We start from the raw sequence: 12,540 nt of genomic DNA, 5'->3' as shown, positions 1-12,540 counted from the left end.
GCTAACCAATGGGGGAAATATACCTGTGTGCAAACTTAAAGGCTTAAAGTGAGCAACTAATATATCAAATAAATGTTTTACAATAAAGAATGTTTAACTAAAACTCCTCAGTTAGCATTATCATGCTCAATCAAGCTATATCGCATATATCTATACATCGTAAAAACTAGCTTGAAAAAAATAAGAAAAAAACTTCTCTAGGTAGCTGAACTAGCTAGAAAAAAACTTAAACTTAAACTTTCCTTTAACCTCCTTTGTGAAATGTATCTGTAATTTGCTGACACAAGAGATCTTTTTCCTTCAGAACAGCTGAATCACTGAAAACCTGAGCTGCTTGAAAATAGACTTTACTGCTCAGTAAAACAACTCTTTCAGATGAAATCAGGCTACAAACAAAACAAATCTCACGACAGCTCATAAAACGTCTCTGCTGGGTCGAGATCTGAAGACAAACCACACAGAAAGATCGTTTACACTAATTTTGCACAGATTTTTTAGCCATACATTTTGCAAGAACGGCGATTTATGATGTGTTTTTCCCCCCTAAACAAAGAAACACGGACAGCTGCGGGAACATAATGACTATTAATCATTGGTGGTTACTTTTACATTCATTGATAAATTGATTAATCATTTCAGTGTTATGGCTACACCATATGATGCTCGTTTGGCATGCCAGTATAACTCCATTATAAGCCAAGAAAATAAAACCTTACACCGTTGTTTCTCCTGGATGCATTAATAATTGCTTCTAACTCCTGATTTTTACCCCTTGAATAGAAAGTAAATGGGACCGTCTGCACCAGTTTAACTACTGTCTCATGTCGCTCACTGTAACCCAGCATTACCGTCATGTTTTTGCGAAAAATATTGCGTTTTTCTTGCTCCATTACTGTTGCTTTTTGTCTATATAACTTGAACCATAACTCGCAATTCCATTCTGAACTCCTACATCAACAATATCACTTTCACAATCACCACTAACTGCTGTTTGGTGTTTATTACACCATCTTATGAAATCAATCCGCCCTGTTTTGGGAAAATCCGTCCGGTACCAACCGTAACACCATCCTACAACTTACTCGAATTGATCTTGCTCAATCTTACATGCAACTTGTTTAGAGAATAACTGAACTTCTCCGACCCCGCCTGCATGGTTTACTTGTGATTTATGTACGTGACTCACTGTCTGGAGGAGCTGTTTGCATAAACAGCGAGGTGAGAGACAGAGGCGAGATAGAGGAGGTGAACACAGGACGGGAATAGAAGCCGCACCTGTCTGTCGGTCTCACGGGCCGGGGAGTGAGGCAGGCGAGGGGTGGAGTGGCCGGAGCTGGGGGGAGAGGGGGAGGCCAGGGTGGAGGATGTGATGGACGAGGGGATGAAGCCTCGTCCTGTGCTGTCTCTGCCCAGGGAGGTCGGCGGGATGGGCGGACTGTCCAACGCCACACTGACCCTGCTCTCGATCTCTTCGGCCCGCAGCTCCGTGTTCTCCTTCTCCTCCTGGATCAGCCTGGGGGTTAAAGTTAAAATACATATATTATATTATGCCTCCGAAATGTATTAAAAAACCCAAAACAAATAACTTCTTCAAACCAGGTCACTCCTGGTTTAGGAGAGCTTGCAGCATTTGACAGTTTTTACACGTTGTGCACACCTTTTGTAGAATTCTTGCAGTTTTTGTACATTTCTTCAATTTGTATATTTCATTACTTTGAAGCATTTTTTAGATTGAAAGTCTGAATGTATATACAATTTTTATTCTTGAATTCATATATGTATGATTTTATAAGGAAGAGTTACAATAACTATATGAGAATGTTTTTGCATGAAGCCCTTTGTTTTCGTTCTTTCCTCTCCCATAAATCATCTCACGACCCCTCAGATTTCTTTGGCGGCCCTTCAGAGGGGCCCGACCCTGAGGTTGTGAACCACTGGACTAAACTATCTTACTGTGTACAAAATAGTTCAAACTGTCCACACCTGGAGCAGCTGCAACTGTAACATGCTGCTCAGAAAAAACACAATCTAATGTAACTCACAGGAGAATGAGAACTTCTGCTACTTTAAGTCAATAAACTTCTGTGATTAGAGGTTTAATTGCAGGACTTGTTCTCTTATATCATGGTGCTGGTACTTAAGTAAATGTTCTGAGTACTTTTTCCTTAAACCGTTTCAGAGAGGTGTTGGTGTGTTTATTTTTGAGGCTGTAGTTAGTGTCGAGAGGTGTTTGTTCCTCACTTGATCTCCTTGTTGATGGCCTCCAGCTGTTCCTGCAGCATGATGGCCAGGGTCTGCACGTCTGTCTGTCCGCTCGGGGACAGCAGCTCGGATCCGAACCGCGGCTCGCCGTCATCCTCGTCGGAGCAGCCACCGTCCAGGCCCGGCTCGAACCCGGTCCCCAGCAGAGCCGGGGTCTCCCAGTCTGGGTACTGCACACAGAGAGTAGTGTTGTAGTTCTTCCATGAAAGAACAAAATGTTGCATTATTGTATGTTCACTTTCACAATAAAGATAAGTAGGTCAGGATGAATGTAAAACCGTTCCATGTTTGAAGCTGTAAAACTATAAAAGCACAACTGTGACTGTTTTACATCAGGACCAAATACAGACACCGCCACACACTTCGAGTGGCCCATAAGTGATGATTGAGAGGGATTACTTTTTACAAGCATACATTGTTTTTTCTTTATCGAAAATCCTGCTCACTGTGCCTTTAAAGAGTCAGAATCGATAAAAATTTGCAGACAGATGAAACTGAATGTTTGGTCGTATCGACACTAGATTCTCACCTTGGTGGAGTCCTCTCTGGCGGAGCTCCAGCGGGACCGGTGACTCCGTCTGACCACGCCCCCGGCGGAGGCGTTACCGAAGGGATCGAGGTGAGTGGTCGAGCCTGCTGGCAGCGAGCCACTCCCGTGGGAATACCTCAACTCCAGAGCGCTCCCTGGCAGAGAGCGACTGGAGAGACGGAGGGAAAGAGAAGATGACACAAGATAAGATGAAACGATAATTATCCCTCCAGGCTGAATGAGATTATGGCAGCAACTACAGCGATGGTACAACAATGTAAACAACAGTAAAAATGTATAAATGCAGCAGGAAGGATGAAACTGATAACTTGTGATGTAAATATCTGCAATAAAGTATTAAAAAAACAACAGAATTAGTACATTCAATATAAAACAATAATCAGAATAGAATATATGTAGATATAATGTATATATAATGTATAAAAGAGCAATCATATTTCCAATATACAGTTATAGTACATATATATATACAGTTAAAAAATATAAATATGTAAAAAAAAAAAGATCTGATATTTGAATTCTTTTTACTATTAGTACTAGTATTATGTTTTATTTTATCTTTAATTTATTTGGTTTTACACATGGTATAAATGTATAAATATAGCAGGATTAATAAGAAAAAAAGTGACGAAACTGATAACTTGTAATGTAAAAACCTGCAATACTGTATCAAATGAATATATATACAATAGAATATACTACATCCAATATAAAACATAAGAAGGAATATAGTATATGAATAAAAATGAAATGCTTTCAGCTACCAAACAGCTACCAAAAATAAAATATGTATGGTATAAATATACATAAACTAAAGAGACAGTATGTAAAAAAATAAATAAAAAGAATCTGAAATACAAAAAGGTTAAGAGTGGTATATTTTTTCCTTTTTTTATCTGTATTTTTTATAAATGTTATTTCTGTATGAATTTTCCTTTTTTCTCACATTGCTGTGGTTGTGCACAGAGTAAAAATGTATAAATATAGCAGGATTAATAAAACAAGTGACAAAAATTAAGACATTTAATATAAATACCTGCAATAAAGTATCAAATAAACTATTAAAATAATATAATATGTTAAATCCAATACAAATCAATAATAATAGAATATAATATATATGAAGAAAACTCGTAATTTCACTTGATATAGTGTGTAAAGTGCCTCATCTTCCCATTAACAGGTTTACACGGGGCTATAAGTGTCAAGACATGCAGATGAGAAAGTGCTAATTAGAAGTGTTGGATCATGTGTGTGTGTGTGTGCTTTGGGCACCCAGTCAGTGAGTGTGTATACATATCAACACTGTGAGTGCTGACAGTGTTGAACGCCTCCAACATGGAGTGATTTATCTACAATGTCTGACAAGATAAGAGACACAAACACTGGCGTCTCCTCAGTCCCGGTGACGCCGGAGACTCCAAGTTTTTTACTCTTTCTGCGACTAAATGGCAGCAAACCTGGAATAAGAGCCCCCGGGCCTCGCTCTCAGCTGATCCAGCTCCAGCTGAAGCCGCTCCAGCTCCGCTATCAGCTGGTCCTGAGGGTGGGAAAGAGACAGAGTGGGTGAAAAAAAGCAACATATGTCGACTAGCTTAGTAAGCCCAGAGGCACAGGCACCTTGTTCGCCAAGAGATCGTCCTGGAGTTTCTTCATGTTAGAGAGCTCCTCAGACAGGGCGTTCTGCAGAAAGAGGACAAAAATAACATTATATTATTAATAAGGAACTGGACAGCAGGGTTAGTGAAATACTTTAAAGTGGGATTGTTATTTGAAGTTGCACAGGAAAAACTGGGAAACACCCAGAAATCCTGCAAGAGGACATCAGTTAAACTACACACAGCTAAGTTATCTTTAATACTTCAGCCAGTTTCTACGGAGAGAGTTCCAAGAGGGCAGAGTGGTTTCAGACAATTTTTTTATTTTTATGTATTAAAACTAACTTTTCCTGCTGCAAAAGGACACAAATCTTTGAGATTTACTCCTTATGTGACGCTGATGTCTCAGAAAATGGGGAAAAATAGTTGGAAAGTACATTTACTCAAGTACTGTACTTAAGTACAATTTTAAGGTACTTTACTTGAGTATTATGTAACTTTTTACTTCAACTTCACTACACTTTGAGGCAAATATTGTACTTTTTATTCAGCTACATTTAGCTGACAGCTTTAGTTACTTTTCAGGTCGAGATTAAACATGAAAAACATGATTCATTTAAAATGATTACGCATTTTTATAAATTAAACCACATAAAAGTATATTAAGAGGACATCAGTTAAACTACACACAGCTCAGTAATATTTAATACTTCAGCCAGTTTTCACTTCCGTGTGGTTTTCAAGTGGTTCCAACCAATTTTTCTACTTCTACTACTACTACTACTTCTAAATATTATGTTTCAAAAGTTTTCCTGCTGCACAAGGATACAAATCTCTGAGATTTACAGTATACATGCTCCTTTTGAGACTGATGTCTCAGAAAATGCTTCTAGTGATTAAAAAATGGGTGAAAATGTTAATAAAGTGCTGATAATGCACTAATTAGTAATTACCACATTTACTCAAGAAACACAAACCACATAAAAGTATATTAAGAAGACATCAGTTAAACTACACACAGCTTTTTCGTGTGGTTTTCGAGTGGTTTAGAGTTTGTGCTCCAAAAGGTGTTTTTAAAATCCAAATTTCAGCCAAATTTATATTTTTATGTATGAAAAAATCTAATTTTGATCATTTAAATATATTTTGATGCCGATACTTTTGTAATTTCACTGATTTTTACTGATGTAGGTGATGTTTGTATTTAATGTAAAATTGACTGATTTATATACGGTTGGACAGAAATATAATTATAGTTGTATATAAGCCTAAGGTTTGAAGAAAAAAAATATATTTTGCTTCAAATAAAGCAGATATGAGATGTAAAAATAGGAGTTAATAAATATGTGTGAACCCTAACAGTGATGTTTTTATCTAATTGTTGATGTTATACTTTTTTGTTCTTATATTTTGTATAATTTTGTCAATGCTAATTGTTGTTTGATAAGTAATGCAATAAAGTGTAAAAAAAAGAAAAAGAAAGAAAGAAAGGAGTAAATAAGTTAACTTTCATTTCAATGTTTCATGTATTTTTTGTGTGTTTTCTATTTTTATTTTTGGTATTGTTCTTGATAATAATAAATAATTATATAAATAAATTAAAACATTTTTTTTTTAAATGCGGGACTTTTACTTGCAGTGGAGTAATTCTGCAGTGTAGTATTAGTACTTTTACTGTAGTAATGGATCTGAATACTTGTTCTACCACTGATAACTTGATGATATGTTTCGTATGTAAAGAATGTCTGAATGTGTGTGGAGTATTCAGGGCTGTTTTGAATTTACTCGTGTTTTAATGGGTCACTTCCTGCAGGGCGGAGACGTGAGAACATGCCTGACCCCAGGAGGTCATTTTGGGAAATGGGACATGTTTTTAGGGTCTTGATTGGGAGATTGAGACATTTTCTGTTGCATGTTTTTAGAGGAAGCTGTGAATTGTGTCCTCAGACTGAGCAGGTCACCTTCTCCTCCAGCGCGGCCATCCTCTCCTTCAGATGGAGCTGCAGCCTCTCGTTGGACTCAGACAGCAGCTTGTCCACGGTGTCGGAGAGACGCTTGTTGTGTTCATCGTTCATCCTCTCCCTCTGCCTCGCCTGAGGGAGAGAGGGAGAGAGAGAGAGAGAGAGAGAGAGAGAGAGAGAGAGAGAGGGAGAGAGAGAGAGAGAGAGAGAGAGAGAGATGGGTGAGAGTGAAAGAGAAGAAGAAAAATGAAGCGAAAAGGGGAGGGTGGGAGGAGAGTTAATAACAAGCATTCTGCTCGACTGAGAGCAAAGATTTCTATCTGAATGTGCACGGTCAAATAGAGGGTTTAGAAAATTAGCGTGCCTTTGTGAAAGCTGACAAAAGGAATGGCATGAAAGAGGGGGAGGATGAAGAGAAAAGAGAGATGGAAAAGCAAGCATGACTCACCCTCTGTAGCTCCTGGTTCTTCTCCTCCAGTTGCGCCTCCATCTGTCGCAGTCGCTCCTCAAAGTTACCATGACGCTCCTCCGCCTGGATGATCGGAGAGGAAGGAAGGAAGCGGGGTTACAGCCTGAACCACTAATACAAATTAACACAAAGGAAACAGCTTGTTGACCGAGTCTACCAATTAGTTACATGCCTGTACAGATCACAGCGTTACAGGCAACTTTGTTTGCTTGTGTCTTACAGGCCATTCATCTTCTCCTCCAGACGGAGCCATCCTGCCCTAACATGCAAGAGTAAGTGTAGCCATTTAAGATGTTTGGCTACTTGCGGGAGAGCCGATGTACGTTTTCTTGGCATGAGTGAACACTGTGTTTACAGGAATGCTAGAGGTTAACATATGAGCAATTAAATCAGTCAGTCACAAAGAATTTGTGCGGCATACAGTTCTTGACGTGTTGAACGCCCAAGGATCAAATAGCTGAGCTGACTCTGTGCCCTGAGCTGGCTTTCATCTCAACATCACTTTGCTTATGAATTACTGGCACCGCTTGATGAAAATATTTGGTATTCATCTGTCATTTGACATCTCATGTTCCGTGGCACTCATGCATGAATACACACACAAATGCACGCACATATATATCCAAAGCTACGCCAGCCTGCATGCCCACTCATGCCCACACACACACACACACTGTCTCTGTGCATGCATGTGTGCGCATATAGCTGCTGTCAGGGGGTAAAAAAGTCTGTGACACTTTTACAAACCTATTATATAACTCAGAAAATGCACCGACAGAGCAGGTTTGGTGACGCACCTTGTTGAGTGCTGCAACTCTCTGGGCGAGCTGGGCCTCGATCTCCGGCAGCGTCTCGGCCCTCTGCAGAGTCTGCTGCAGCTTCTGTTTGGCATCATCCAGACGCTCTTGAAGTTGCCGGTTCTTCTCTTCGCTCTGCAAGAAAGAGAAAAAAACGAAGCATGAGAGGGAGTGGAGGTGAAACTCGGAGCGCGAGATTGCCGAGGGCAGCAGACATGATTAAAGCCATCGGGGGAAAAAGGAAAATACACTGATGGCACGCTCTGTGTACCAACGTGAAACGTGGCCAAGCTGCCAATCACCGGCAGAAACAGTGAAGACACACACGGGGATGAAAGAGACTTCCCCCCACCTGTCTGTAGAGAGAGTCTTTGCTGGCCAACTCGTTCTCCAGTTTATCTTTTGTGTCGTGGAGAGACGTCGCCTCCCTCTGGGCGCTCAGGTACCTGCAAACCAGAACAAAGCAGCAGACAGATGGAGCAGTGAGCGGAGCACGCTTTGGAGGAAGGCAACGAGAGTTCACAGAGAGAGAAGAAACACAAACCTGCGTTCTAATGTGGTGATTCTCTCCTCCATGTCTTCCCTTTGACAGAGCGCCTGGGAGGATTAAAAAAAAGAATGCATGTAAAGATTCTGCAGAAATAGAAAGCAAAGAAGAGCAGACAGAGAAAGTGAGATGAGGGCAAATGTCAAGTTTACAAGTAGGTGCTGATCAAAGGGGAATTCATTGGGCTTGAACAGCTATTAGCTGAAGAATGATAATGACTGGTTAATAGTTGTTGTTGACAGCTTTCAGAAGCACCCACTTATGCAGTTGCACAAGTCAAAGAGAGACAGAGGGAAGAGGGGGGAGTCAGGGGAGATAAAAGAGCAGCGAGTGAGGAGAAGCAGCAGACATGAAGGGAAAAAAAGGTTTGCTGAGTAAACTGGACCACTTCTCGTCCCCACAAACATCTCTCAGTCATCACAGCGTGGCGGTTTGTTGCTCTCACCTCCTTCACGTCCCTCTGCAGTTTCTGGTTGGCCTCCTCCGATCGGGCCAGCTCCCTCCTGGCGGACGTCAGCTGCTCCTCGATCTCCCCGACCTGCCGGAGAGCAATACAAGGCTGAGCGAGCGCACGTCACTTTCTGTCCGGCGTGCGATAGTTTGTTTGTTTTGATGAGAGCATCAGAGTGTGTCTGCACGGTGTACCTGTCTGCACATGAGGGCCAGTCTCTCCTTCAGCTGCCCCAGCTCCGACCTCTGCCGCTCGATCTCGCCCTCCCGCTGCCTGTCGACCTCTCCGTCGTCTAGGATGGAGGAAGGTCCGTTAGGAAGCCGCTGAGTGGAGAGAAAAGATTGACTTTAATGAGCTTTGCACAGAGGAGCATTACAGCACAAACGGTGATAATGATGCATGTGGAAAAGTTGTGATCTGCACTTTCAAAGTAAGGTTTTAGCTTGTATTTTATTTTGGAAGAAAAACTCTCAGAGCTCCTTCATTTCTAAATACCTCAGCTATAAATCTAACTTCTAAACATGAAGAATTTCACTGTTCTTGCACCCTTTAAATTTCAAATGTTATAAACTTTGACCTTGGTTGCTGCTGATCTTTGCAACCAATTAGATAACAGCTGAATGAGTGTCCTGGTTGACAAATTTCATACACACAAATCTCAATTTGCTAAATCATCCACCTTTAAAAGTTTTTCTACTTGATTTTATTACATTGATGAGGTCTCTGGAATATGTAAACAATAACTATACATTATTATAACCAATATTTTGTGATCTGTTGTGCATATAATGTTATAATATAATATAAATTTATATTAACCTTATATTATCTATTTAATAAGTTCTTCTGTGATATTATTTTGGAACAAAGTTGTTCATAAAGGGGAGAGTGATAGTAGACGCTCTCATTAAAGGAACAGTGTGCAGGATTCAGGGGATCTATTGGCACAAATGGAACATAATATTCCTCACTATGTTTTTATTAGTATAGAAATTACCTGAAACTAAGAGCATAGAATGAGCGCTTCAGCTCTCTCTCTCTCTTATTGGGAGCCAAAGTGCTTAATTGGAATTTATTGTTTGGATCAATTTTCTTTTGTTCATTTGGCTGTTCTTTTTTTTAATGTAGCCCATATCAGATTCACAGTCCTGAACTGACCCACATGGAGGCCACCCAAGTCAGCATTTACAGTTTAATGTGCAGAGCAGATGAAAACGAGAATGAGGAGTAAGAAAATCACAATTTTTAAGCAATGGCTTCTTCTTCCTCTGTAGAGAGGTGTGTGTGTGTGGATGTAAAGTTTTTAATCTTGTTGTACTCTGTAGCACATTGGGATGTTTTTTAACAATAAAAGTGCTTTACAAATAAAATGTATTCCTATTATTAAGCCAGGAGTGGTGGGATTGATCGAAAAGTGATGTAAAAAAGTCACATGAATTCAGATTTGACTGTTCAGACTGAGGCTGCATCACAAAAAATCGGACCTGTATCTGATTTAGGACCAAATCATAATTGAAAATATCAGATTTAATGGTTGAGAAGGTCATTTTTCCAGTGAACAGTTTGTATTTTCAGATTTCCAGTCACAGTGATTACACGGCAGCTCAATCATGAGAGCCAGTATCACGTTTTTCCTCCTTTATGATCTTTACTGGAGAAAATGTATGCTTGTATGAACCATAAGCTGATTTTAATTCTTTATGAGGCCTCTATGTTTCTGAAATTGCCAGAGAAATGTCTCTTGTTACCTCTTTGCCTTCTAGTCCTTGCTGCCGTCTCTTGATTTGTTCCCTTAAAGACACAACCTGAAATAGAAGGAGAACAATCATCAGGAGAAACCCCACCACTGATTCACTGAAACCTGAGCAGGAACCTGAACTCACCTCTTGAGAAGAGGTCTGCAGCTCCTCCTCCAGGGACGCCACTCGCTCCAGAGCCACCCGTAGCCTCTCCCTCACCTTCTCGTCCAGAGCTTTGTGGTGCTCGAACAGGGACTTGAGCGCTTTGAGGACCTCAACCTCGCTGGAGACCCCGGCTGGAGACTGGGCCTGCCTCTTCACCACGGTCATCCTCAGGCTGCGCTCGTGACGGGACACCAGGCACTCCAGATGTTCAAGCAGCAGCTGGAAACACATGTGGTCCACACAATAAAACGTCTCCATAGTGCACCTCTTATCGGTTATAAACACTCTCAGATGATCTGTGCTCACATTTCTCTGGGGATTCTTTCAGAACAGATAAAAACTCACGCCAAAAAAATCCGAGCAGGAATTTAATTAACCATAAATAAAGAAGGTAATGTGAAACAGACGTGCAGAGCGGAGGTATAAGTGCACTGACTCGTGTGTTGTTCCTCTCCGCCTTCAGCTCGGCGATCTCCTCCTCTCTCTCCAGCAGCTGTTCCCGGCAGAGGTTCAGCTCTTTGGTCAGCACGGCAAATTCCTGCAGGGTCACAAGAGGGAGCTGTTATTGACTGGAAGCTGCTGCATGAGGTCACGATCACACACACTCATCAAACTGTATCGACCATCAACCGCCAAACCAATCGCTGCAAGTGTAGATTGGGCTGCAAGTTTATCCATTACAAAATAGTACAAAGATGTTATATTACACCTCTGAAACTGTTTAAATGTACTCAACTCAGGAGAGGAAATGTTAAAAGAGGTAACAAAGAAGTAGACACATGAACGAAACCTGGGCTGCAGGTGATTTTATTTGGGTTGTCCCAATAAATTTTCAGGTTTTCTTCCATCATGCAATACAAAAAAATCAGGCAGGCCGACCTGTCACATCAGCACGGTGTCAGTAAAATGATGTCTAAGGACTTTTCTGCTTGTTCTGATAAAAGACAGGAGCATCTAAACAAACTTTCAATAAGTGGTGTGTTTTTGATAACTCAATGTTTTGTTGTGATAATTGCACATTGAATCTATACTGTATGAGAGGAATGAAATGAGAGTCTGTTGACTCTGCCTGAATGTATTAATTTGTTCCCATTTCTAAAGTATTTAACCTGTCTATGTTTCAAATAACACGTACATCAAACAAAGTTGTGATTTAGCAAACTTATATCTATTTAAAAAGGCTTGTTTATCGATAAAGCAACGCAGAAACTGCAGAAATAAAGATCAGAAATGTTAATTTATGCACAAATACTCTTTTTTTATTTTTAGAAAAGGCCTTTAGTTAATTATTTCACAATGGTTTGTTACTTTTAAAAAAGAAAAAAAAACGTTTGGGAAACATTGCTCTATGAAACTAAAAAACCTTGTATTTTTCTTTTCTACTTTTTATTTATTTTCATACATTTAAAAAAAAAAAGAAAGAATTTCTCTTAATTGACTGTGAATCATATTATATCACAACTTCATCACCCATATTTTGGGGTTAAAAATAAAATGTTATAATAAATAAAACAAGTAAATATGTTGGTTGACTTCAAGGGATGCAACATGTTTATGCATTACAAAATTGTCTGTGGAATCTGTGGGACTGTCCTGGTACTAAAAATCGACTTCTGTTTGGTTGTGAAGGTGGTTGTCTTTTACCTTTTTTAAAATATTTTGATCTTAATATTTCACACCTGTATGAGTTCATGTTGAAATAAATAAAACTTAAATTACAAAAGGTAAAAAAAATAAAGGAAAATAAACGGAGAGGAATGATCAGTATCATGCTCTGAGTCCACAGAAGCTTTCTGTTCCTTCTGTCTGTGTTGTTCTGAATCTGCACCGTCAGTAAAACATTTTTATTTCCTCTGTTGCGTCCTTAATGGATTTCTCTCCTGTATGACGGATAAATGTTGAGTCAGAGGGTCTGACACCAACAAACGATCAAACCAACATCTCAGCGTGAGGTCACCTCGTCTAACTCCAGCCAGTTATCCCAAACAATAATAAACATGA

At 39.9% G+C, this 12,540-nt stretch overlaps 1 protein-coding gene across 1 annotated transcript in view; it reads right to left on the bottom strand.

The window, feature by feature from the left end:
* The window catches only part of ppfia3 (PTPRF interacting protein alpha 3), a 37,750-nt gene that overhangs the window by 16,601 nt on the left and 8,609 nt on the right, over nucleotides 1-12,540 (bottom strand). The window contains exons 3-17 of the mRNA XM_059347973.1: nucleotides 10,976-11,077; nucleotides 10,519-10,758; nucleotides 10,384-10,440; nucleotides 8,830-8,958; nucleotides 8,630-8,722; nucleotides 8,182-8,234; nucleotides 7,990-8,083; nucleotides 7,638-7,772; nucleotides 6,820-6,903; nucleotides 6,372-6,503; nucleotides 4,433-4,495; nucleotides 4,273-4,352; nucleotides 2,792-2,960; nucleotides 2,242-2,432; nucleotides 1,276-1,513 (exon numbers count right to left, since the gene is read on the bottom strand). Of these exons, the coding sequence (XP_059203956.1) occupies nucleotides 1,276-1,513; nucleotides 2,242-2,432; nucleotides 2,792-2,960; nucleotides 4,273-4,352; nucleotides 4,433-4,495; nucleotides 6,372-6,503; nucleotides 6,820-6,903; nucleotides 7,638-7,772; nucleotides 7,990-8,083; nucleotides 8,182-8,234; nucleotides 8,630-8,722; nucleotides 8,830-8,958; nucleotides 10,384-10,440; nucleotides 10,519-10,758; nucleotides 10,976-11,077 (1,860 nt within the window). The remainder of the gene's footprint in view (nucleotides 1-1,275; nucleotides 1,514-2,241; nucleotides 2,433-2,791; nucleotides 2,961-4,272; nucleotides 4,353-4,432; nucleotides 4,496-6,371; nucleotides 6,504-6,819; nucleotides 6,904-7,637; nucleotides 7,773-7,989; nucleotides 8,084-8,181; nucleotides 8,235-8,629; nucleotides 8,723-8,829; nucleotides 8,959-10,383; nucleotides 10,441-10,518; nucleotides 10,759-10,975; nucleotides 11,078-12,540) is intronic.

The sequence above is a fragment of the Centropristis striata genome, chromosome 13 (assembly GCF_030273125.1).
Source record: "Centropristis striata isolate RG_2023a ecotype Rhode Island chromosome 13, C.striata_1.0, whole genome shotgun sequence".
In the NCBI taxonomy this organism is placed as follows: Eukaryota; Metazoa; Chordata; class Actinopteri; order Perciformes; family Serranidae; genus Centropristis; species Centropristis striata.
The sequence above is the reverse complement of the archived record's forward strand: the minus strand, read 5'-3'. Positions and strand labels throughout refer to the sequence as shown.